Source organism: Athene noctua, chromosome 22 (assembly GCF_965140245.1).
Source record: "Athene noctua chromosome 22, bAthNoc1.hap1.1, whole genome shotgun sequence".
NCBI lineage: Eukaryota > Metazoa > Chordata > Aves > Strigiformes > Strigidae > Athene > Athene noctua.
In genome coordinates this window covers 2,110,571-2,136,250 of record NC_134058.1, presented here as the reverse complement: position 1 = coordinate 2,136,250, position 25,680 = coordinate 2,110,571, and the positions used below count along the sequence as shown (strand labels likewise).

The 25,680-nt window shown below is 46.0% G+C and overlaps 1 protein-coding gene across 2 annotated transcripts in view; it reads left to right on the top strand.

Annotated features, from left to right (window-relative positions):
• Nucleotides 1–13,061, top strand: part of SKI (SKI proto-oncogene) — a 114,223-nt gene extending 101,162 nt beyond the window's left edge. For both annotated transcript variants that reach the window (XM_074924630.1, XM_074924631.1), the window contains 6 exons: nt 3,415–3,540; nt 4,035–4,150; nt 5,818–6,092; nt 7,026–7,327; nt 9,894–10,124; nt 12,873–13,061. In XM_074924630.1, coding sequence (XP_074780731.1) covers nt 3,415–3,540; nt 4,035–4,150; nt 5,818–6,092; nt 7,026–7,327; nt 9,894–10,124; nt 12,873–13,061 — 1,239 coding nt within the window. The remainder of the gene's footprint in view (nt 1–3,414; nt 3,541–4,034; nt 4,151–5,817; nt 6,093–7,025; nt 7,328–9,893; nt 10,125–12,872) is intronic.
• The last annotated feature ends 12,619 nt before the right edge of the window (nt 13,062–25,680 follow it).

Below are 25,680 nucleotides of genomic sequence, written 5' to 3'. Positions count from 1 at the left end.
CAAGTTTTTTGTAAGTCATTTATGAAGATGGCAAAAAAGTTACATCAGATTCTCAGTATTTCTTTTGCAACTTTTTATGTTTCATTATTTGGCAAAGAGAGAAAATGAAATAAAATCATCCATATTTGAGCCAATACCAAGGTTTGCTGGCTGCTGTGGCTGGGTTGGAAGTGTCAGAGTGGGGTATATTGTTGCCTGGAATCTGTCCTAGAGTGGGATGTAATCGGTGAGTCATATGAAGAGAAGATTTTGTGTTCTGTATCTAGTCTTGTTCCACATCTAAGTATCTTCCTGCAGTTGTGAGCAAATTTGCTTCTGCCTCTCTCAGCATCAGAAGGCTGCACAAAACAAGGAGAGTGCAGCACTGACCTGCTTTGGATATTTATAGGTGGAAGTTGTGATGGGTTCATGGCACAGCCACAGTATTTCTGCGAAGGGGGACAGAAGTGTTATCAGGGGGATGTCCAAGCGGATAGAAATATAGAAGAGCAAAAATCTGATCAAGTGACTACAGGTTGTAGCCAGAAGCCTTCTGCTTCATGAGGTTCAGAGATGAACAGATGAACCTCCATTTCTTGACTAATAGCAACATGTAGTGCCTCAGTATTTCACAGCCCAGGTGTGGAAACTGCTAGCACGATTACATTCTTATGTTGAAAATGGAACCTAAATACATGGTGGGTTTTTTTAAAGCACATAGTGAGAGGCAATTCCAGCCTCAACCAGCAGATGATCTGTGTAAACAAAATGGGAGAGTGGATGGAAGGAAAATCATCGGAGGTCATCACAGCAGTTCAGAAACTATGTTGGCAGCAGTCCCTTCATGAGTCCAGCTGAAGTGCTTTACCACTGCAGACAGCACTAGTTCGTGAGGAATAGTGAAAAGTCCTGTGGTGGGACATGAAGTTGGAAGAATCCACGTGCTTCACTTAGCACCTGCTTTTCTGTCCCCCTTTTTTCACCCCATTTCCATCTCGGGGCAGGGGCGGGGGTGGCAAAACTTTTTTTCCCTCATGCACACCCCTTGTTTACTGCTTTTTTCTAGCAGCAGCTCATGTTTTCAGATCAATACAGGCTCCTGGCAGCAAAAGGTTAAACATCATTTCCCAGGTCTACTGAAATGTTTTGTGCTCGGAGCCCTCCTGATGGTTGGTGTCAGCCTTGGTTTAAAGGGGAAGGAAGGGGGATAGTGGAAGAAGCTGGAGACAAGCCGTGATTTCTTTAAAAACCCAAATGAGATCATTCCACTGAAGTATCTCCCCTCGACCCTTTCTAAAGCCTGGCCCTTGCTCTCCCTTTCCCGGAGCTGCTCGTTTCCCTGCGGGCCGTGGTGCGGGTCCCGCTCGGGCGGTGCGGCAGCGGGCCGAGGGCACCGGCCCCGCGGTGGCCACCACCTCCACGCCTGCCTGAACAGAATGTTCCGCAGACAGCAGAGCGCGGATGGTCGGGGGGAGGAACGGCTTTCCATGCTGAGTCTTGCCACCTGTTGCCTTTTTCATTCCAAGCCCCCCTTCCTCCCCACCCTCCACCCCAAGTTCCCCTCCCCGCACAGCTCACCATCCCCAGTGGATAGGGTTGGGATCAGTAGTCACTTGCCAAATACCTTTCTAATGCTGTCACTAAGTCTGCACAGACAGCATCTCTGAGAGCAAAAACAAATCTTTTCCAACGCATTGTCCTGCCTTTCCTACAAAAAGCATTTAGAAATGCCTTTTCTTAGTTGAGTTAGATGGGAGGGACCATGCCACAGCCACTACAAGAGTCAACCCTAGGGAAGCCTGAAGCTGCGCCCAAAGAATCCTCTGCAAATCCGTTGAAGCTGGCATTTGGCACTGGCATGGGCTAATTTTGTACTTGGGGTTACACATATACACACCCATGTCATTCTTCTTCATCTGCTGCATATGGAAAGCTGCCCCAAGCTCCAGAGTGCCAGGGAATGTTTTGCTAAAACCTCCAGACTTGGTTTGATTATGTTACTATGCACACGGGGCTGTAGGAGCGGTGAGAGTGGAGTGTGCTGCCAGCTGAACTGGCGTGAGCTAGCTAGTCATCAGCACTACTGCCCCTCTTCCATGAAGGCGGGAGACTGGTCGTGGACATGAGGTCATAATTTCCTCCTAATTAAGGTGCACAAAAGGGATGGCATTGCTCTTGTTACATAGCTGCTGGGTTTGCCTGGAAGTCAGTCGGGAGTCTGAAGAAGCGCATTTTAACAATACTGCTTTCAGCTCCTCCTGTACTCCTCAGGTAAAGTCATTTAGCTCCAGCTTTCAGCAGTGAGTAATCCTTGGAGAAGCAGATGCTAAGTTCCCGATTTAAGATGCCTTGAAGGGGACTGATTTTCAGAACGCAAGACATTGGCAAATAAGATCCTTTCTTTCACTGGCAAATAGACCTGGTTTTGAAGCATTTCAGGCTCTCACAATGTTGCCGTGCCTGTGTTTTACAGACACACCTGTATAAATACTTGTTTGCCCACAAAAATCACAGTGAGAGGTATAAGGATGAAAAAACGTAATGCAAATACAAGTGATTACTGGTTATTGCAGCACGGTTCTGCCACCTTCCTTAGGACCGGGTTGAATGGGAATATGGACAGGTAGAGAGTTCGGAATTGCAAAAAGAGAGAAAAGAAAGAAAAAGGAGTAGAAACTGAGGTGGTATGTTTCTTTTATTATTTCTAGTCATGATGCAGCATAAGGTCCAGAACCTTCTCCCTCCCTGCTGACAGACGTGTTTGAACTGGCAAGGCTTCAAGCTGGTATCCCCAGTGCACCAGTTAAACCAGTAGTTACCAATTTTTTTGCAAGCCACGCTGGGACTATAGGAATTTTATTCCTTCACAGTGTTGAAGGAAAGGGGTTTTGCTTGCCAAAGGGCTTTCTTATGCTTGAGGATGATTTATGGGCCAAGCTGAGCCACTTGTGGAAAAGGCAAAGCAGCTCTTGGCAGCACCCCCAGAATCCACTGCAGCTGTGGGGTAGTGAAGTCATCGGCATAACAACCACTGCAAACAGAATAACAAAGTCTGTTCTGTTCTCGTTTAAAATAATCTTTCCAGTTCAGCAACCACATTAAACCTTACCTTTCTGCATACAAAAATAATAAAAGACCGATAGTTCTCTGCAACATGGCGTGAATGTCTCACTTATATTACTGCATATCACTCCTGCACCATCTACACTTTATCGGAGTATTTTAAATGGAGGAATGAAGCCACATTATGTCATAGTTTGTGTCTGTCCCTTGGTTTCACTCCTTTGTTTGTCCTTAGGTTTAAAAAATCAGAAACAAAACCCAGTGTTTGTTTCTTTCAAATACAAGATTTGCTTTTGCCTTATAACCTGTTTGTAAGCTGATTGCAAAATGAGTAATTCTGTCTTTGATTTTTCCTGCCTGTCTTTGTTTCAGGTCCCTTCAGATCCTCCTGCTTCCAAAAAGCCCAAAATAGATGACTCTGCTTCCCAATCTCCAGCTTCTACTGAGAAGGAAAAACAGTCCAGTTGGTTGCGGTCCTTATCCAGTTCATCTAATAAGGTGATTACTGAATATTTTGTAATCAAAAGAGAGATCAAATTAGCATGTAGCATTGCTCTACTGAAACCAGAAGAGGAGAGAAAGAACTTGCCCAGGTTTTCTAAATTAATAACATTTCTGTCCTTTTCCTAGTAAACATTGAGCTCTGCAGTCCTCCCAGTTCCTTGCCATCTTCACTGACCCTGATTGTGACAGTGAAGTAAGCAATCCCCTCATGCCTCTGAGCTGCAAGAATCCTGCGAGACTCAGGAGCCTTTTGTGGTCTCTGCAAACTACATATAACTTATTGGCAAAGAAAAAAACGTGTGAGGTTTTACCATCAGTGCAGTTCACCTCTTCCAGTGGAATCTACTAAATAGTTATGCCCTAGCCGGTGGGGGAGTAGTTTCAGAGGTAATAGAATGTGTACTGAAAAGCGTCACTGGCACGCTGTTGTGATTTATAGTATAAAAGATTGTTGGTATTTACTTATTTTTCTTTTCCCTTCTTCCCAGAGTATCGGCTGTGTCCATCCTCGGCAGCGTCTCTCAGCTTTCCGGCCCTGGTCCCCTGCTGTATCCGCAAACGAGAAAGAGCTCTCAACCCATCTCCCCGCACTGATCCGGGACAGGTACGGAGACGGGGCTGCGGGGAGGAGGGGGCTGGCAGCTGTGGAGATTCACTTCACAGCAAGTCGCTTTATGTTTGTTCCCTTGCACTGCTAACTGGGGGCTTTAAATTCAGTCAGGCAGTGTCAGATTAAAAAGCGCTTGCTGCTGCAGTGTTTTAGTTTGCAGAAGGGAAACAAAAAAAAGGTATTGATGTTTTGTGCGTTCATTAAATAGGTTTTCTTGCCATAAAAGCCCGAAGGCTGCTTCTGTGAGCTTCTCATCACTTCGGGGTACAGGCATCAGTTCTCAGGCCTCACTGTTTAAAGGAAGATTGAGTTACTCTCTTAGGGCAGGTGGTCAGGGACCAGCCAGCTATTTCCAGGCAACTGCCAGTTGGTAGCCCTGGCCCGTCAGCGTGCGGCCGGCGCAGCTGCAACCGGCCTCTGGTGCTGAGAGTGCCACGGGAGGGCCAAGGGCTGAACGGGAGCGCAGGCTGCCCCGCTCCCTGGCCATGGCCAGTGGCCCTGGGGGCCCGGGAGGAGCACGGCGGGCAGGAGAGCCGGCAGAAAGCTGTAGGCCAGATCCTGCTTCGGATGGGAGCGTAATTAAACCGGTACGGGAGTGAGTCACCACCCGTAATAGGTGGGACTGCTGGTGTCACAGGACGGAAAGTGTCGGGGCAGTTACAGGTTCCTTTGCCAGACTGGAACTGTTCAGTCTGAAAAATCTTTGTGCCAGATTTCTGCCTGAGGGTAATGATTTCTTTGGAAAGTTTGACTAAAGTGACCAGGTGTTTTTAGGGAGAGTTATGGAGAACATATTTTGCTGCCCTTATGAACAAGTTTCGTAGAAGCTGTGGGGATTGATTTAATAAAACAAAAGGAAAAGAGAAGAAAGTCTACCAGCATATCCTTGCTTTTAAACAGACTTTTAAATTAGGTAGGGAGAGAAGGGCTAAACTGGTGTAAGAGTATGGTTATACCCTTGGTATCCCTGTGAGAAACCCAGCCAACTTAAGTCTTGGGGGAAAAACCCACCTTCAACAGCTTCAGGAGAAATTTTAATGTATCACTGAAGATACATAATGTGGTAGATGCTTAATTGAAGTTGCAGAGACCGTCTTTGCTATGTTTTTTGCAAAATTCTATGTATTTGACGTTACGATATTACTGTTCTTTAACGCAGGTTTGTTGGGTTTTTAACTGGTTTTACGTGCGGGCACTCGGATCCTGTGTCACAAAGTTAAAGATACACGAGAATATGCTTCTTGCACTCCCGTGGCCTTTCTTAAGGAAAGTGCCGTTTCTAAGTTTACAAAACATCTGTGGATAGACAGAAGTAAAACTGTGCAGCTCAGTAAAACAATAATGCATGAGGATCATGAGGAAACATCATTATAAGTTTTAGACCTTGGGAGATCCGATCTCTTCGGTGCTCTTAGAGTATGTGGCACTTCGAATGCGATCCCTTCTGAACTGGATGGAGATGAGCTGGGTAAATCATCTCCGTGTTTAAAGAGTGCAAAACACTGAGCAAATAGATAGGCACATGCTTAGCTGGTGTAAGTCAATGGAACTTCACTGTCATTCCAGTGTCTTGCAGTTTCCGTGCAACACATGGATTGGGAAGCATTTCAAAGCCAAGAATATGACTATGTTCTCCTTCCTTTTGCTTTCCCTCCAAACAGTTTTTACTCCTACAAAAGCTTTGAGAATGCTGTGGCCCCCAACGTGGCACTTGCACCTCCAGCCCAACAGAAAATTGTGAGCAACCCCCCCTGTGCCACAGTGGTGTCCCGGAGCAGCGAGGCCCTGAGCAGCACTGTCCAGCCGCGGAAAAGAAAACTCGCTGCTGAGAACACGGCTCTCCCCGAGCCAGCCGCCACTGTCGCGGCCACTGCTACTGCCACCGAAGAGGATAAGGAATCAGAAGCAGAAATTGAAGTAGAAACCAGGGAAGAATGTAAGTGACAGTTACATCTGCCTTTGTTTTCCTTTATTTCTGCTGGATTTTCCTTAGTAATCCACAGGAGTTGCTGCTCAACTTCTCTTGTGTTTAAATATAATTCTGGAAGCCTAATACCTCAATGGGATGTAAAAATACAACCTCAAGTAATAATGAAAACCAAGAATGGAACATGAGTGTGGGGGGGATTTTCCTGAGAGAGGAACGTGCCTTGACAAAAGGAAGCACCTGAACCACAGGTGTCCACTAACCCAGAGTCTTAAAGGAGGCAAATGTTGTGCAGAGGACAAAATGTACGTGGTGTTCACAGGAACACTGACGGTTTGCTATCTGATCGAGAGCTTCTATAAAAGCCTTTGCGGGATGCACACAAATAGCCTGTAAAAATTCCAGAGCGTGCACACGTGCAAGTGTGGAATTTTGTGTCAGACAAAGAATGTGGTCACACAATTCCAGTACAGCATCCGTGGAGCTGAATATGTCAGGCAGAGATGAAGAGCCCGTCTGTTCTGAAGCAGTGTTCTGGCGTCGGGCAGCTCGGGGAAGGGTGAAGGAGAGCCCCTCTCCCCTCATTCCTGTCACCTGGGTGATCCTGCTGCTGCCCTTGCCCAGGGCATGCGGTTTGTGCAAAAAAAAATAAACTGCCCACTGAAAACAGCAGGATCATGTAGGTTTCCCTGAAGAAATCTGTTGCTTCGCACCCACAGAGACATAAATTCCAAAGTCACAGTTCAGGCAAATTGTACGTTGGTGCCTTTGGTCAGTCAGGTTTGCATTTTCATCCCATTTCAAGTATCGGAGTGTTATCTCTCTTCCATTTTTTTCATTGAATATTGAGTATCTCCTCTGCACGAAAGGGCCTCAGCATATTTTGAGTTACATTAATTTTAGACATTTTAAAAATTAATTTCCAATGTTTCTGTTTTTCAGTCACCTCCTCCTTATCCTCGCTCTCCTCCCCATCCTTTACTTCATCCAGCTCTGCAAAGGACATGAGCTCACCTGGGATGCAAGCCCCAGTCGCAGTCAGCAGTTCATACGAGGTTGCAACACATTCTGACTCTCACAGCAGCGGGCTGGAGGCTGAGCTGGAGCACCTAAGGCAGGCCCTGGACAGTGGCCTGGACACAAAAGAAGCCAAAGAAAAATTCCTCCATGAAGTTGTTAAAATGAGAGTGAAGCAGGAAGAGAAGCTAAATGCTGCCTTGCAAGCCAAACGCAGTCTACATCAGGTACTGTTGAAAACCAGCTTTCTCTTACCACTGTCTGCAAATATTCTTCCAGGTAGAAGCCATTAGGTAGTCTCATGTAAACCAGAATTGCCTCATTTTTCCCAAATAGCAACAGCCCGTACTGGGGTACTGTTTGTAAATTCAGCAGGGAAACCAGAGTATACAGGAACCATTCCTACATTTTTAAGCTTGCCACCTGTTTTTGTCTTGGGGTATAAATCCATGGTTACCAAAATCAACATCTTTTCATTACTGAAAAAAAAATAATCTTCTAGTCCAGCACAGTTTATTTTGTTTTCATTTCACTGAACTAGAAACATTTCTGTCCTTACGGAGGCTTTATTTGTAGTTTTAAAAGACTGCTGAAAATCCTGCTGTTGCCCAGCGGAGGGAGGGTGTTCCTGGGACACGGAGGCACTTGCTGAAGCTCCACTGAGGAGCTGAACTGCAGCTCTTGGAGCGTCCCGTTAAGCCAGGCTTTGTGAAAGGTTCCTGCCTCATTCAGTGGAGAAGCTCCTTACTTCTGGAAATCCCCAGTACATCCATCATATCAAAGAAAGAGTGGACAGGCAAAAAAAGAGCCACAGATCAATACTGGCCATTAACAAATCCCTGTGGCTGACCAGAGCGGTGGGTGAACTTTCTGTTAATTTGAGCTGGACCAAAAGCAGAACGTGGAAATGGCAGGGAGTGAGTGAGGACGTGTCGGCTTCGAGGGGTGCGTGTGGAGCTGTGGCCCAGCTGGCAGTGCAGCCAAGGGCCATGTCCCGTCCAGCACGGGAGAGACTCGGGTGCAGGGTCTCCTCAGCTGGCACAAGGCGTCTTGTTTAGTTGGAAACAAAGGGCAGAGGCTCACAGATGGGATGTGCATCCAGTATGGCTCCTGCATTTAAAAAACCACCCAAAACCCATCCCCAAACCCCCAGTAGTAGATTCAAGTATTCTACTAGCAGGCAGGAGGAGGCGAAGGAGAGACTGTGTAAGTGTGGAGATATTATCCCGATTAGAGTTTTAACAGAAGTTTGCCAACTGGGATTTCTGCGAGCCCCGCGGGACGTAGGCTCCTGAGGTACCGGCTGCCAGTCCCGTCCCAGGGAGGGGAGCCCGAGAGCTCTCTGCAACAGGACTGCTGCTTCTGTGTCCCCTTCAGCAAATCACTCCATTCCCTTGCGTTTCAGTAAATAGATGCTTTATTTTATGTATTTATAAGTAAATATTTATAAGTAGTATATATTTAAAGCTAATTTTTAAATATCTAAACCAAATCCACAGTGTGTACTCCAAGTGAAGCGGGAATGACATGTGGAGAGTTGCTGAAGCAGAATTGAGTGTCGAGGCGTTAAACCAAGCAACATGTCAGAGTGAGAGGGAAGACGGTATCTGCCCATCGTGTGCCACGGGGGCAGCTGTGGGTTTGATTTCCACAGGCAGAGCAAGTGCGTGTGTGCGCTTCCAGGGCGGCGGGGCTGAGCTAACAATGGCCTGGCTGGGAAGTGAGATTGTCAAAAGAGTGAATTTCCCATGACCCGACTGCAGTGTTACTTAACAGAAACACGTTGCTGTGAGGGTTTGACTCTGACAGAGAGGAAATGCTGCTTCTAGGGGGAAAAAAATAATTTGAACTTTAGTTTCTAATTTAACCGTTTAGGAGACAGACCGTTAGTGAGCCACATTTTTGTGCTTAGGATAAACCTGTCTTTTAACAACAGCTTCTTAACAACTTCACCGTTTCTTCCTTTGGACCTTCAGGTTCCTCATCATTACTGCCTCGATTAATGGCGCTCTCTTGCATTCGCAGTTTCAAGGTGGCAGCTCCTAGTAAGAACCTGGACAGTGAAAGTGGCAAGTTCCAGAGCAAAGCATGGTTTTGATTTAGCTTAAGGTTTACAGCCTGGAGTTTTCCAGCTGCTGTGACAGAGCAGTCCATTGCCTGGTTGCCAAGAGACTTGGGGCTTCACACCAGTTACCGGTAGCAAAACAAAATTGCCTCGAGTTAGAAAGAAGGTACACGCTTTGTTTTTTCTCATACTTGCCTTAAGTGGATTTCTGGGGGCTTGATAAAATGGAACTGCTTATACCGGTTTCTCCAGCAAGTGGTAAACTTTCTCGTTGAGCTTCGCTGTACACAAAGGACATTCACAAACTGCATTTGTCATAATGTCGTGTATCTTCGGTGGCTTCAATTAAAGTGCAGGCATTACAGTTGGTTTGCTTGGAACTTCGAGCTAGTGTAGAGCACGTTGCTCGTAGCTCTCTCCAACTGCAGTTCATCTTTATTCAGTCACAGATGGTCACAGCTATTTTGCTTGACAAAGCAAAATGTGGCTGTAGCGTACAGCTTTTTATTATCCAAGAATTCAGGGTATCTTGAGTGTAGGATCTCATGTTGATTTAAAGGAGAAGAGCTTGTACAAAGCTCTGAATGAGGTTTAGACATGAGCTGCCTTGGTCATGACCAACAGGAGGTGGGAATTTAGTTTGGATCGTTTCCTTCACAGTTCTGTTTCCTTGCACTAATTCAGTCTCTGCTCCTCAGTTCTCACAAGATAACTGCTCTGTATTCTAGGAACTGGAGTTCCTAAGGGTGGCTAAGAAAGAGAAACTGAGAGAAGCAACAGAGGCGAAGCGCAACTTAAGGAAAGAGATTGAACGTCTGAGAGCTGAGAACGAGAAGAAAATGAAGGAAGCCAACGAGTCTCGGATACGACTGAAGAGGGAACTGGAACAAGCCAGGCAGATCCGGGTGTGTGACAAGGGCTGCGAAGCGGGCAGGCTGCGGGCCAAGTACTCGGCCCAGGTAAGACCCGAGCGCCGAAAGCTCCGCCGGGGGGTGAGCTCCCCACTTCTGTCCGTTTTGTCTCTCCTGCCCCAAGCCCAGCTCCTGTTTGCCGTGTCTCTGCCCCCCCCAGCTGCCAGGGCGCGGCGTTCCCCACGCTCCGGCCCACGGCTCCGCCTGGAACCCCGTGTCTGTCACTTGAAAAATCACCATTTACCCAGAAGTCAGAGAATTGTGAAACTTTATTTCAGCCCCACTAAGGCTCCGCTGGCACTGCCAGTGCTCGGGGATCCATTTCAGTTCTGTAAATATTGCGCAGAGCCACTTTTTGAATAGTGTTTTCCTTGAAGATCAGCCCAGCCCCACGGGAACTGTTCAAGACAAGAGAAGCAACCCGGGCCCCTCGGTGGGCGCAGGGCAGTGCTGGGCAGGAGGTTTTGTACCTGTTTGCAGGTACAGAGCCCCAGAGCAGCAAACGCTCAGCTCCCAGTTTGAGCTCAGTGAAAGTTCTAGGAATGCAGGAACATGTTGTTACAAGCAACACGTATGCTTTAAACTTTCCGCCTAAAAATCCCTCCCTGCCCTTCCCGCATCAGATCCTTTATTAGTTTGTTCAAACCACCCAAAGCCGAGTGACCCAAGAGCTGGGGCCGCACATCCTGACGTCATGTCCTGTGGCTGCAGGTCACGCGCGGCCGCCCGCTGCTCCAGCCCCTCAGATGACCCAGGAGAAGGGGCTGAGCTCAGAGCACAACACCAGCCTCCTGGGTTTCCGTGAGAACCAGCCCGGAAGAGGGATCCACTGCATGCCCTGCCTTCCCCTTCCTCCAGTGAAACAATCCCAGGTGCCCGGTCATGTGTTTCCTCCGAAAGGGCACAGTCCCACACCCGCCCTTAACCCCCCAAACCTCCCCTCCAGCTCTTGTCCTTGCCCTGGCGGCCTCCCCTGGTCTTGTCTGACCTGGTTGTCCCTCTGCAGCCTCTGGCCCTATCGCAGCTTCCCACGCTGAGAAATGGGAGAATAAAGGCAAAAGGTCAGGGAGCGTTAACAGGAGGACTCTGAAAAATGGGGTACACTTGCCTGAAGTCAAACTCCTACAGCAGAGGTTGAGCACTCAGCTGCAAGTGCCACGTGGGTGTCACCTGTTTGCAGGCTCACTGTAACAACTCCTCTGGTCACACACTGGTGCTTTGCAAAGGCATCGTCATGCCTGAAACGCCAGCTGTGACTGTTTGGTGGGGTCACTTTAAGGGAGGGGGGAGGAAAACATAAAGCAATAGCAATCAGAAATTCTTCCAAGCCCTGGCTCTCAATGACGGGAAGGGGAGTGGTCGGCGTGTACCACCCTGAGACACGTCTCACCCCGGGCCCAGGAGCAGGAAATGATGTGGGCTTCCGCTCTGGCATCACAGGATGTCTCGCTGATAAGAGGTGTCCAGACTAAACAGAACCAGATTGAGCGCGGCTGCACTGGGCGTTACCGGCGGTTGACTTCCACCGAGGGGGAAAAAAAAAAAAAAACAAAAACCAACAAACCACCACCCATGAGGCAGCAGCAAGTGCAGATAAAAGTGAGTGCTGCCTGTCCCAGGCAGCGCCCGGCGCCTCCTCCCTCCCTCTGCGACACGCACGAGGGTTTGTGACCATCAGCATCCTCGGTCTCCGGCTCCATTCCCTCCTTGGGAGGGAATAAATGAGGTTTCCTGATCTGAAAGGCTAAAATCACCTCAAAAATAATTCAAGCAGCTGAATATTCTACAGATTGGTCTTTTCTAATGACCCTAGTGGCACAGGTGCAGTGTCAGCCCCAGGGACGCTGCTTTATCCAGCACCTGCCTCGGAGAGCAGGGCACAGCCCGTGGTGGAAATGTACCTTAAAGTAACTTCAGAATCTGAATTCTACAGAATACCAGTCTGACTTGAGTTCTTAAGAAGTTAGTCATACAAGAAATCCTGCAAGAAAGCTTTCTACAGGCTTTTGTCTTTAATTTGGAGTGCACACAGGAAGTTTGTTGCTCACGTGTTCATCACTACTTAGTATTTTTGAGGAAACCACAATTCTCTAGACAGGCGTGGTCAGAGATAGCATTAGGCAACCATCAGCGGAAATCAGGGGTATGCATGTCCTTGTGTGAGCAAAGTATTAGATGCTTCAATACCTACTGAGTATCAGTGGGGTTTATGCCTTTCTTTTTTTCTTACTTGATACTGAGATCCAAAACCAGAGGAGGCAGGGAGTTAGCCCTTATTTTGGCCCAAACCATCGTTTCCTTTCCCTTGTTAAATAGCAGCCTTGGAGAACTGCTCATCTTGCCCATTTGTGGCCTAAAATTGTATATTTTCAGTGAGTGCAGTTTTTCTGTTTACAGCTTGACTTGTGGGGCTCTTCTCTGCCTTCCTTAGCAGTGGAAGATGGAGGAGCGAGGCCTTTGGGGAGGCTGAGGCTGCCCACGTGTCCTGATGCGGGGCGAGGGCAGGGACCTTCCAGGGCCCCGGTACACGTGGTTCTTCGGGTCCATTTGTGGGCAAAGTCACGACATGCTCAGCCCTGCAGTCCCCTTCCTGCCCTCCACTGCCCAGCTGCTTAGTGAGGAGGTGAAATGGTGCCATTAATTGTCACAGCCTCCCCTTGCCCTCTCCTTTGACAACCTTAGTGCTGGAAGTACGCAGCTTCATCACTCTTCTCCCTTTAACACAAAGTCTACAAAATCACCCTGGAACCAGAATACTAAAATAGTTCATTATGTTTGTTCTGTGCTTTCCTCCAGATCGAGGACCTACAGGTGAAGCTCCAGCACGCGGAAGCTGACAGGGAGCAGCTCCGAGCTGACCTGATGCATGAAAGGGAGGCTCGGGAACACTTGGAAAAAGTAGTCAAGGAACTTCAGGAACAACTGTGGCCTAAGTCAAGCAGTCAGCCCGGCAGCGAAAACACAGCGAGCAACATGGAGAACTAAAGCACCACCACCTCGTCTCGTACACACCCAGGCTGGCCTGTCTGCACAGTAAGGGAGGACGTGTGGGGTACGTGTGTAAGTGCATGTGTGAGTAGTTGTGTCTTGGCACACAGATCTAGGAATATGGATTCGTAGTAGTTGGAAGGCAAATGTTACTCGTTATAACAGAAGCACTGAATTACGCCTCTTTTTTTTTTTTTCCCAGTCCATATAGCACAACATCTTACTGTGCCTATAAAACACAAAGTGTTTATAAACAAAATACTTTTAAGTCCACAGCAAATTTTCTACTGGCAAACTCCAAGCAAGCAGCATCGTCCAACTAAAATCAGAGTCAAAGGCGAGCACGGCCGTGTTTTCATGTTGCCCTTCTGCCTGTTGGGACATTTTGGAATTTAAAAAACAAACAAACTTTTCTTATAAGCTATTTAAAATAATTCATTACACAGACTTGGTATTAAAAAATTAACAAGATTTTTATAATGAACCTTTAAAAGCAAAACAAAAGAAACCTTCGATGCACAATTTTTAATGACTTGTTATAGGCGCTGGGATTCTCCACGTAGAAGCCCTCTGGTGATGATGCCATTTCATTAGCAGTTTTCCAGCCATCTAGGAAGCCATCACAGTTCTAAGCCCGTCACGTGGTTGTATGAATTTCCGAGTACTTTTCAAAGTTGATTTTTTTCCTTAGCAAGAATTATCTTCATTTCCTGTCCTGAACACAAGAAGAAAGGAAGATGCAGGATTGTAAAGGGGGGAGGGGAATAGGTATGCTTTAGAATTACAAACCCAGCCTTACAGACCCGTGTTTGCAACTCACACCATCTTTTCTAAAGACATCTTCATTAATTGATGTGTTCAAAAGACTGACTTCATCCAAGAGCACTTCAGCTTTAGGAAAAGACAGATGGAAATAAAAGAAGGAAATGGATGATCTCTTAAGTTGGTTGAGAAATAAAGCAGAAGACACACACGTTCTGAAGTCATTCTGAAATCTTACTTCAGCTTTCAGTTTTCTGGAAGACTCATCTTTGTTGCACCATCTTACCATAAATTCAGTATTTACCTGCTTTTATTATGAACTGTCAGTCAGGATTTCTGTGCCCAAGGAGAGTGCAACATCGCATTACCGGATACTACAGAAAAGAAAAAAACAACATTTTTGCTGCTGTGAATAAGCCTACATCGGTTTTTTTTTTAAAAAAAAAAAAAAAGTTTGTTTTTAAAAAGAGAAATTACTTTAATTTTGGGATCCAAGCCGCAGCCCCGGAATAAAAATGCAGCATGCCATCACGTTGTCTTATTGTTGGTGTTGTTGTTGTTGTGTTTTTTTAAAAAACAAAAAAACCCCAAAAAAACAAAAAACAAACTGCACTTTGTCAGAATCTTACTCGGCATTTTATTCCATATTTCTAAAGTTTACAAGTTGAGCATTCTAGAGCCCGCCCTGCCTGGCAGCCGGGACGCGGAGGTTTGGGCAGGAGGCGGGTGCAGCGGGGAGCGGCCGCGGGGGCTCCGCAGAGACCCTCCCGGCAGCGCTTCACGAGTAAAGTTGGTGCTTTCCGGAACAAGAGAAAACAAAACAAAAATAAAGTTATTTTCACCCACAAACACTCACCTCTTGTACACTCAAGCTTATCAGCATGAAGTGAAAATTTGATCTGGGGCTGCAGATGTGCCTTCCAGCTCATTTTTCCTCTCAGCATCTTATATAGGCAATGCTGACACTTTTTTTTTTTTTACCTTAAAGAATAAAAAGAAAAAAAAAAAAAAGAAAACCCTATGCATCGTCATACACAGAAGTTACTCTAAACGAAGAAACGTATTTCCAGTAATCTTTATTTGCTTCTGGACATTAATGCAAACTATGTAAGCTTAAAAATTATTTCCCAGTAGACAGAAAGCGGCTTCCAATCCTAAAATTATAGTATTTACTTACAGTACATTAGAGAGATTTTTTTTTTTTTTTTAAAACAAGAGCTGTTTGCTTGAAACCATTATAATAACCATTATAATAACTGTGAGCATTAACAGAGAAGTTCATATATATGTTTTAGGTACAAAAAGAAGAAATATGAAAGGAATAGAATTACTGGGACAATGTAAAACTGTTGGGAGCAAGAAACAGTGACACCAAGTAAATGACATGAAACTGTCTGTTCCTGCAGGGGTTTGCCCTTGTGTTTGGGATGCTGGAGACTGAGTCTAGGTGCAGATCTCCTCTTCTAAAGTGCAATGCAAAAGGAATTTTGATTATGCTTAAGCAGGTTTTTTTAATGTGGTTTGTTTTTGGTTTTTTTGCTTCTTTGTATTTTTTTTTCTGCGATTATTAAATCATATGCATGGAATTAAAATCTCTGCCATACGTATACTCATTAATGGGCATTATTACTGTCTTATGTAAAGGGTTTATTTTGTTATGCAGTATGCATAAAAATGTTCTCAGCCTTATGATTTCCAGATCTGTGTTATTCACTTATTTCTTCAAGGGAAACTAAATAATTTTAGCCATAGTTGATCATTGTGCATTTCAGAGTCTCATGTGCTACGCTTCACTGCCATGGTAAGAAATTACACATAGAACAAATGTATTCCCACCCCCACTGCCAGCTGCCTGGCAGCTTTTTACTTTCTACACTTTGTTTGGGTTTTTCCCCCTGATCTTTGGTGGTGTCTCTCCCCTTATGACTCACCAGAAACCAGCAGCACGGCCACCCCGCTCTGCTCTCCGAGGCAGAGCAGCCCCTTACCCACAGCACGCGACCTAGTTCTTCTTTCTTGTGTGTCTGGGGAAGGTACCGAGGCACCAGCGCAGCTTCTTCCCTGCACAGGGCACTTTTATCCTCCAAAATTAGTGAAATCTGCATTTTATTTTTTTTTCCAAGGAAAAATAGAACCGTTAATAATCTTACCAACAGTCTTGTCAACCAACCAGCATCTCCTGCGCTTCACACGTAAATGGGACGAGATTCACAAGACAGAAATCTCCAAAATAAAGTTACAAAACCACGGTTTCCCCTTCTGCCACACATTCCGGTAATTCTGTCAGGTGTCACGTGTGACAAATTCACTTGACACTGTCTGAGGTTAACACTCAATCATGTTTGAACCTTGGGAGGGAAAACTTCCCAGTAAAAATGTTTCTATAAATTAAGGTTTAAAGTCTGTAAGATTAAATAAGGTGCAAGAGACTGGGAACAACGTTCTACACCAGCAGTTAATCAGCAGGAGAAGTTCACAGGATCAGAGTCTACCTTAAATAAAATGTATTTAGGAAGGACAAAATTAACCATAAAATCTTCATTTCTGCAGAATACATAATTTATTTCCAATTCGGAATTCCCATGCACGTATTTTTAAAATTGTCAGGGGACGGCCACAGAGACACTAATTCTAGAAAACGGCCGTCAAAATGGTGGGAAGCTTCAGAGCAAAAAAAAATGTCACGAAGGTGCTTACGGTGAGGGAGTTCTGTGTGTAATTTCTGTGCGCAGCTCGTCAGCAACCCCCGTGCGGGGAACGGCTTCTCCTTCGGCTTCCCGCCGAGTCCCGGCCCCGGCCCCCAGTGTAGGAGCTGTAGAGTCACATCTTCTCATTTCATCTGCTCTTTAGTTTCCTTTAAGAAGTTAAAAGGGAGAAGAGGTGTTTCATACAGGCTGTTGACTCTCCCTGTACTTAAAAATATATTACTTAATACTTGTATATTCAGTTTAATTACTCATTGTTTCTATTACTGAAAGAAGACTTAACGAAGGGAAAAAAAAAAACCAACAGCAATAACATTCATATCTATGGAGCAGCTAACTAGTATACATAATATTCTGCTTTTCAAACAGAACTAGCCAATGTAAAAAAAAAGTTAAAAGTAAATTCAACATGTAAATACTTTTTTTCATTTTACACTGTTGTATTATAAGTGTATATGGTGTTTACTTTTTCAAAACTCTTTCTTACCTGGTAGTTGTCTTGTTTTATGAGTTGTGTTTTTAACTAAGAAGAACCTTTGCTGTCTGTTAGGAAAAACAAAACAAAATCTTTTTGCAAGTTTTAAATGTGGGTTAACCTTTCTCCATCATTTGCATTTTATTTGTCCTTATTTTCACTGTAAAGTATTTTATTACCAAAAGGTTGATTCTCTTTCCATTCTGCCCTCTCATCAGTCCATGTGTTTTAGAGAGAAGTTTTTTGTTGGTTGGGTTGTTGTTTTATTTTGGTTTTGGTTTTGTTTTGTTTTGGGTTTTTTTTTTTTAATCAAAAGAACTCACAGAAATGACATTTTTTCAATTGAAGAAAAATAAATCTTTACATTTATAATAGCCAATAGCATTTCAGCACATTTTTGTTATCCTGGTCTCTCCTATGCTGCTGCTAATGACAATATTATGACTTACTCTACTATTCTAGAACTATTTTTATGTAAGTAATGTATGCTTTCTTGTTTATAAATGCCTGATTTAAAAAAAAATAAGAAAAAAGCTTGGCATATTTATCTATTTCGCTGTGTACCTTGATAGTCCTTTTCCACCCCCTTTTCCACATCCCCTCCCCTTGAAGCAGATAATATTGTAAAATAAAGGACTTTATGAGATTATGTATGAAAATAGCTATGCTTATATACCACAGTGACTGAATGTACAGTGTATAGACGCATTACCTAAAATAAAATTGTTTGTCCAGAAAAAAAATAACTTGCTATGGCACGTTTGTTGAGTTTTCTGTGCTTGTAGCTGTGGCCCAATCCTTCAGGCAGGCAAACATCAGAGACCCACAGGTGCCCCTGTTTGAAACGTCAGGACTTGTCAGTTTTAAGTCAAACACCACGAACTTGGAGAAGCTGCTCTGCCCGCAGGGACACCCGGGAGCGGCGCCCTCGCTGCCTCGCCTGCTCCTCCCGGGTCGCACACGTGTCGGTGCCTAAAGCCCCACCCCGGGTAACAGCGGCGGCGGCGGCAGAAAACGCCGCCTTAGGCCGGTGCTGGGAGGGAAATCCAGCCTCCGAGAGCCAGACTAAGAAGGTGCTGCTGGGCAGGCGCCCCGTGACCCTCCGGAAGGGTCGGAGATGGGCGACGCTGCTCAGGCCGCCACGGCACGGCCGGGAGCCGACGGGCCGTGGGAGAGGAGAGGAGAGTTACCGGCGTGTTAACTGCACACGCCTCCAAGGGGGGGTTCATAAACCATCTCCAAGCCCGTCTCCAGTTGTGAGATCAGGTAACTTACCCACACGCCCATCCTCTCACTGACACCCGTGCTGATAACGAGCCCCTTTGTCTATAGGTGGAAGTAGCATTAAATTCTCTCAGATGCCGGCGGGAAGCTCAGGTTTCCTGCCCTGTTTTCTCTTTTCTGGTGTCCCAAAGCCAGACCCTCTGGGACACACCAAGAACCCCACCAACGGCCCCTTGTGCCCGGGCAGCCCAGCACTCGGCCTCTCTGCGGCATCATTTCAACAGACCCTCCCTTTCAGGTCTGCACGTGACAAATTTTGGAAGGAAAAATGGAATTTAATTGCAAACGACGCCCAGCACTTTGTGGGGAAATTCTAACAACAGAGTGAAATTTCAATAGCGAGAATTCTAAGCATATAAAAGTTTGCATCAGGTCAGAGAAAAAGAAATACAAGAGGGGGGAAAATGTAAAAAGCAGAAGATGGAAACATATGTTAAAGTAATTCTCTCATGGTTTTCTGAGAAATGGCTGCAGAATTTCCACAGCTCTGGTACATTTCTTAACATGCCCTTGTAAAACAGTGGAAAAGCCAGAGAATGATCGAACAGCTTAAAAAACCCAAACTCCACTTGCTATCAGTGACTCAGAGCAGCCCTGCTTTCCACAGGGCCGCTCCAGTTCCTGTTCTACCACCTGGGGATTAGCAGCGGGCAAAGCCACCCCGAGCTGCCGCCTCTTTCTCCGAGAAGGTGAAACCTTGTGCAACCCTCCTGGCCCGTCCCGCTGACACGAAGCCACGGCTCTTCGCTGCCGACACGCCCCAGAAGTTCCCTCCCGCGCCGGCCCTTCGCGGGGAGCGGAGCCACCGCCCGCCCGTCGGCCCGCGGGCCCTGCGCTCGCAGGCGGTGCCGGAGCCCCCGGCCGGGGCCTGAGCCTGGCGGGTGAGCAGGAGCTGGTGGAGACGCGTCAGCGCCCGCGGCCGCCCCTGCGGCAGGTGCGGAGCGACGCCCCTGCCGCTCTCAAAACAGAGCCCAAAAGAAAACTGTGAAACTTGAACACATTGATCCTGTCTTGTCTGCTGTAGGGCTCCTGTTCCGATGCTAAAGAGTCTTTTCTGCTCAAATCTCGTCTTGCAGCACGCTGACAGCCCTTCAGCTCCTGGCACCTTTCTCTGGGGCTCTGATCCCTTCGGTCGCCCGTGAAAGCAGCGCTCGGTACCAAACCCACTTCCTACCCCTCTGTGACTCCAGAGGACACTTCAGAGTGTTGGGAATCAGAGACCACTTCGTTCTCCTGCACCCAACAGTGAGAGAATTTAAAAAAACCCAAACAAAACCAAAACAAAGGAAATCGGTGCATTTGCTGGAAATGAAAAGACGTGTAGAAGCCACAGCGGCCCAGGAAGTGTCGTGGGGAGCAATTTGGTTTTGGAGCAAAAGGTTCCTATAACAGCCTGATGACAAAAACTTCCCTTGGAAAAAATTAGAGTAAGAAGATGATGACAAAGGGTTTAACAGTTAACTTCACACACACTGTAACATAACATCTCGACACGATTAACTTGAAAGTGCACAAAGAACTGTGGAAGGACTGTCATGGGCCAACTGACCCAAATTCAGACCAAGGCCGAGTCAGGTCCTGGAGGTCACAAGAAGTGAACAGAGATTCGGAACCTGCAGACACTACCCCTGCAGCCAGGCAAGCGCACAGAGCCCAAGTCAGAAGGGTTTGTGCCTTCCGCATGTCTCCAGCCTTGACAAGTGGGATGCAACTGCATCAGTAATTCCCGCCCCCAGATGACCAGCAGCAAAATGATGTTTTCACCCATTTTTGGGACCAAGTAGAATCGGAAAGCTTTTAGGTCTAAACACAGGTCCAGATCCTCCACTTGTAAAAAGACCTTGTACCCCCATATACAATTCATGCGCATCCTTTCACTTGCAAATCTGTTCCTGTGAGTTTTGTTTCTCAAATTATAAATGAAAGTTCAAATAACTTTCCTCGATTGACAATTATCTTCTGTAGTTGAAGTACACAGCTGACAAATCAAGTTTTCTGATACAGTTAAGCAATACACTTCAAGTAACTTTGTTCCACAGATTTTCTACACAAAAAAAATAGGTCTGAAGAGACCAGATTGCCAGCTACTTTCAGGAAGACCAGCTGTATTTCTGTCAGCACATAACATCGATGTTTTCTCTGAAATTTTTAGTATCTTTGGAAATACCCCATTTTGGAGAAAAATGGCTTTAAAGAAAGGAAGATGTTGTCATATCACAGGGGGCAGGAGTCACACTCCTAGTGCTTTAAAGAATTCACCAGCTCATTTTCTTATGATGAGAGTTGAATTCAAGTGAAGGAATAATTTCTTCAATTAGGAACATGGGGAAAAACTTCCAACTTCATTTACCCTTCCACAGCAAATCCATAAATTAACGCAAATTCACATAAATACAGATCCTACTACCCCTACACTGATAAAAGAACACTTCAAAATCATTATGCAAGGAGACAAAGACAAGATACAGATTTTTCCAGACCACAAAAACGGCTTCCAGCAGACTCGACACCCAGTGCTGGAGCCGCAGTCGCAGGCCAAGGTTGGGTACGCGCAGCCCTTCCCGGCAGGAGGGGGCCATGACCCCCAAGAACGGGGCGTAGCTTTGCCGCTCAGACAGAACTGCCTCTGTATCGGCCCTGCCTTGCTGTCAGTTGCCAACGCAGGTAAGGAGGCCGCAGTGCTTCCAGAGCTTTTGAAAGAATTTATGTTTGGTTTAGTTTCTTTCTAAAGTTAGCTGAGGCTAACTTGGAAACAAGGCTTGGCCTCACACATGGAAATCTCTGATGCCTGCATCCAGCTCTCCGCTAGGACTGGACACCTTCCTTATTCTTGGACTAGCCCTCCTCAGCTATCCCAAATTTCTCTGGCTACTCTGAATTCTAGAAGCTTTCATTTAACTGACCTAGATTACAAGCACAAACACACAAAGAAAAAAAGTAGGTTTTTTTTCATTTGCCTACTCCACCATGCCAAACTCAGCCAAGCCTTTCAGATGGGAGATGTGTGTACTTGAGGTGACTGCCACAGATCCCCACTGAGCTATGGGTAAATTTCGGCAAAACTTGAAAAGACCCATGAAGGTACAATGTATTTTCAGTTGGGGTTTTTTGGGGGGTTGTTTTGTTGTTTTTTTTGCTAACTGGCTTATACATAAAACCAAGAATCACACAAAAAACCCCAGAGCTTCTAATTTGCCAGCTACAGCTGTGTATCAAGGATGCCAGTTTAATCTGACATTGTAAATTAGGTGTTCAGAAGTGGTTTGTGAGTCTGAACAGACAGCTGGGGACACAGAGAGGAGCTGTATTTTCCAAAGGCATGAAGTCAGGTGCCCGTCAGAGAGTTTCTTACTGGGCAGCAAGAAATTGAGATGTCCAAAACACTCATAAAATGCTTTTGTTCTACTCCGTTTTTCTCACCTTTTCTGGATTTTTTTTACAGTCTTTCTTTTGGCAACCTGCCTCCACTGAGGCAGCTGCAGTTCAGGCACAGGTCACTGCTCCCTCCTGCCCTCCCCAGCCCTCACCCGAGACGCCCACTTGCACAGCCCGGCCGCGCAGGACAACGGCTCCTTACAGCACGGGGCAAGTTACAGACAGTGAGAACAGGAAAGCAAAGCAAAGCGGTTTCTTTGGCATTGCTTGTTCAACAATTAAAGAGTTAATGAAGAACTGTTAGTCTGCTTTGAGGACATAGATCCATAGAAATTCTTACTGCCTGACGCGCTCTGTTAAATCACACAGCACTTGTGACTCTTGGAGGAACCTGCCTGTGTCTAGAGCAGCACCTTGCACTGAAGAGGTGAGCCACTTCTCCTGGCGTTACTTCTTGGTGACTGACTTTTCATGCTATTCCTGTTACAGAAACAGGATATAAAACCAGATTTGGATTGATAGGTCTTAATAGCAGAGGCTGAAAACATCTGTCACCAAGGCGCTCTGAGTGCAACAACACACATTGGTAGGAAAGACCAGCCAAGCTCCTTATGTTTAGGATTAAGGGGGTTACAGGGTTTTGAAAATCCTAGTTACTCTGCCAGAATAATTTTAATTTACTTAATACAAGAACCAAAATACTAGGAATCAGACAGGAACCTACTCAGTTGAATACTTTTGAGTACCTCCAAAACCAAAAGGGCATTCACCTCGTCACTACACTGAAGACTGGCATGGTATTTCCTCCTTCCACATCCTCAGAGGAAGCTATGTGAAGGGAACAGCACCGGAGGAAATGTTTTTGCATATACTGGCTGTCAAGCTGTTTAAAATATATTTTCTATATTGCAAGAAGTCCTACAGGTAAGTTCACTACTGGTCAATCGACTGGTTATAACCTATTTTGACCATCCCAACAAACTTTCATTCAAACGGGAACAACAAAGAATGAGGGGAAAAAAGAAAAAGCTTTAGCTGAACTCAGAGTATCAACTGATCTCAAATTATTTTTACTGTGCTCGGGAAGAACGGATCCCTGGATTTTTGGCTGGGGACTGGGCTACAGCTTACTGAGCTGTGCTGATTCTTTGGCCGTTCCGATTCCCCGCAGGAGCTTGCCTGAGGTGCTCGGGTAACGTACATAGAAACCTGGCTCATGGAACTCTCAGCTTAATTTCACAAAGTAGAAATAGTTAAAGAGTCTAATAGAGGCCCCAGCCCCCTTTGAGCTCCGTTCTCTACACACACACTTAGTGAGCTACCTACCACTCCCACCCCAACAAACTTTCATTCAAACAGAACAAACAATGGGGGGGAATCAACAGCGAAGCGAGCTGAAGTGACCCAAGCTCCTAGCTGCTGGAGATCAGAAATAAAATTTCCTGAGGCCTGAAGTAAAGAGTCTTCATGTATTTCAGCCACTAGGTAAAAAAAAAAAAAAACAAAACCAAAAACACAAACCCAAAACCACACACACACACTCTTAGAGCTGCTCACCCTGAACGTGGTACGTACGCAGTACGTGAAAATGCTTGTGTGGAGCCCAGCTGAAAGAGATGGCTACAAAATACCAAAACCAGGATTCAGCAGCAGCTCGGTGCTGCACCCCCGTTTCCATCCTCTTGCAAGCAGCACTCCTTATTTACACCTCACAGATGGAGCAAGGGGAAGACTTGCACGCACGTAGCAGAGTAGAGGTTCAACAGGGATATTCGGCAGACATGGCGGGAGCCCTCGTTACTGCCCATGGTATCCAAACCACGCTTTTTACGTGCTGCCACGTTCGTTTTACTGAAAGGGTATTAAAGAAATACATCTTGGCACATCTGCGAGGAAGGGGTAAAGCTTGCAGGAGACGACAGGAACTAGGGAAGCAGTAAAAACCCAGGAGTGTCAGAGTTAATGATGATATGTGAGTAATCCAGTTATAAAGGCGCTGTCAGTAGGAAGAGAGCACAAATATAATAAAACACAGCTGTATGACGTACTCTCCAGTGGAATTTTTATTAGATGGCTTATGTGCACTTTAAGTATACCTGACTGCAATGCAAATTCCCACACACTTTTATTTGGGAGGGAAAAAAAGTTTCCACAGACCTCTGCACTGAACGGATTTAGTTGAATTATTCTACACAGTATCTACGGGTTTTCTGGCTCGTCTCTTTTGAATTTACTTTTGTATTTGTTTTCTGCTGAGTCAGCTCCCTAATCTGGAACCTTGAGAATTTTGTGCTTTTTAAGTACCTCCCCAGAGCCTATTCTGGCCCAGCTATCCGAGTGGCCCTTCTGCCACTTAGCGACCACTCCTGTATCTCCCATCTGTATGAACTGTAAGAGAAAAACCCCACAGGACAAGGGGAAGCCTGTATGGGTCAAAGGAAAATGAGGTTTTACTGATTTGTTCCAAAACCTGCTCATTTCTGTAAACACCATAAAGCCCATAAGCTTGCCTGATCATCATTGTTTTGGGAAGAAAGCTTACCAACAGAAATTTATAAACCCAGTTCACCTACTTGTTGTTCTGAGTTCATGAAACAAGGAGCGGCTACGTGTGCTGTCAGCAGGACTTGAGCTGCAGCGACGCCTTTATCGGCTAGTTGTTAAAAAATGGCATTAGCCCCCTACCTTCACGTGGCCGAGGTACAAACCCAAGTACTACACAACGCATTAACGAAGCTGTTGGCCACGCAGACCACAGGCAAAACTGATCCAACCAATACAAACGCATCTTTCTTGCAGCATCCCAAGTGACAGCCTCCCTGCTGTTGTCTGCACGGATCATTGTTCGTGTTCGTACACCGAGTAGGAAGCACCTACCGTACACCTCCACAGATGTACTGGTGGCCTTTGCAAGGTCGACTGGGGGCCCAAGAAGGGAAAGTGGCATCTTGCAGAGGGCGATACTGTTAAACACTCCTAAGGCTAGCTCCTGGACTGCGACATTGCTTTGCAAAATGAGTAACCAGTTAGAGGTACAGAAGTCAGACATACTTTACTTACCTCCCCAACCCATAAGGCAAGTGAAGTGAGAAGCAGATACACTAATAACAGCAAAACACCAAAACCCACAGCAATGTGCTACCTCGCATATTAAAACCCCCACCCAAAACCTCTGTAGGCATCGCCCTGCCCCTGAACTCAAGGCCCACGGACCATCACGAGATCTCAGTGCTGGATTACAGGCGATGCAGCACCGCTGCCTTGCCAAAAGATTCAACACGTCATTTTTAAGCCATACTGTTACTAGTACTGCCCGAAGCGTGCCAGTGTTGTACCTTCGCTTACGTCACCACAGTCGCTTCCCCTACAATCCTTTGCATGTGAAAACTGGGATGTGGGGAGCAGTGAGATACTTTTGGCTTTGCCAAAAAAAAGAGAAAGAACACGGAACTGTACATTAAGAGCACAAGCAGACGCAAGGTTCACAACTGGAACCAGCACCAGCAGGTTAAAGGTTCTGCACGTGGTCAGGTTCTGAACTCTCGCACATGAGGCCCGCTGGCGGCAGCGGATGCCTGAGGAAGAGCAAGCAAGCAGCAAAGCGTAGCTCCCCCACCTGCCTTGCCCATGAACCGGGCTTACCATAAACAGATTCTCTAGGCTCTGACTCTCACAGTGTGTAAAGCAGGGATCCCATGCTGCTTAATTCAATTTGGCAGATAACATTGGTGAAAGGCATTGATTTCTTCCCTCGCTCCCCCCTTCTCTTCCATCAATTTTCCCAGATAAGAAGCCTGTGGCTCAGCCCCTGCTGGTGACGGATGCCTTGTAATTGCTTTGAATGGATTATCACCAGACATCTAGCAGGCATTTACAGAGCTACAGCTGTAATCAGAAACACTCTCACCCAGGAGAAGGACTCTGCGGAAGAGACAGCTGTCTCTGTGCCTCTGCCTCGTGTCTCTGATCTTCTATTAAGCCTAACTTTATTTATATTCTTAATACAGTAATACTG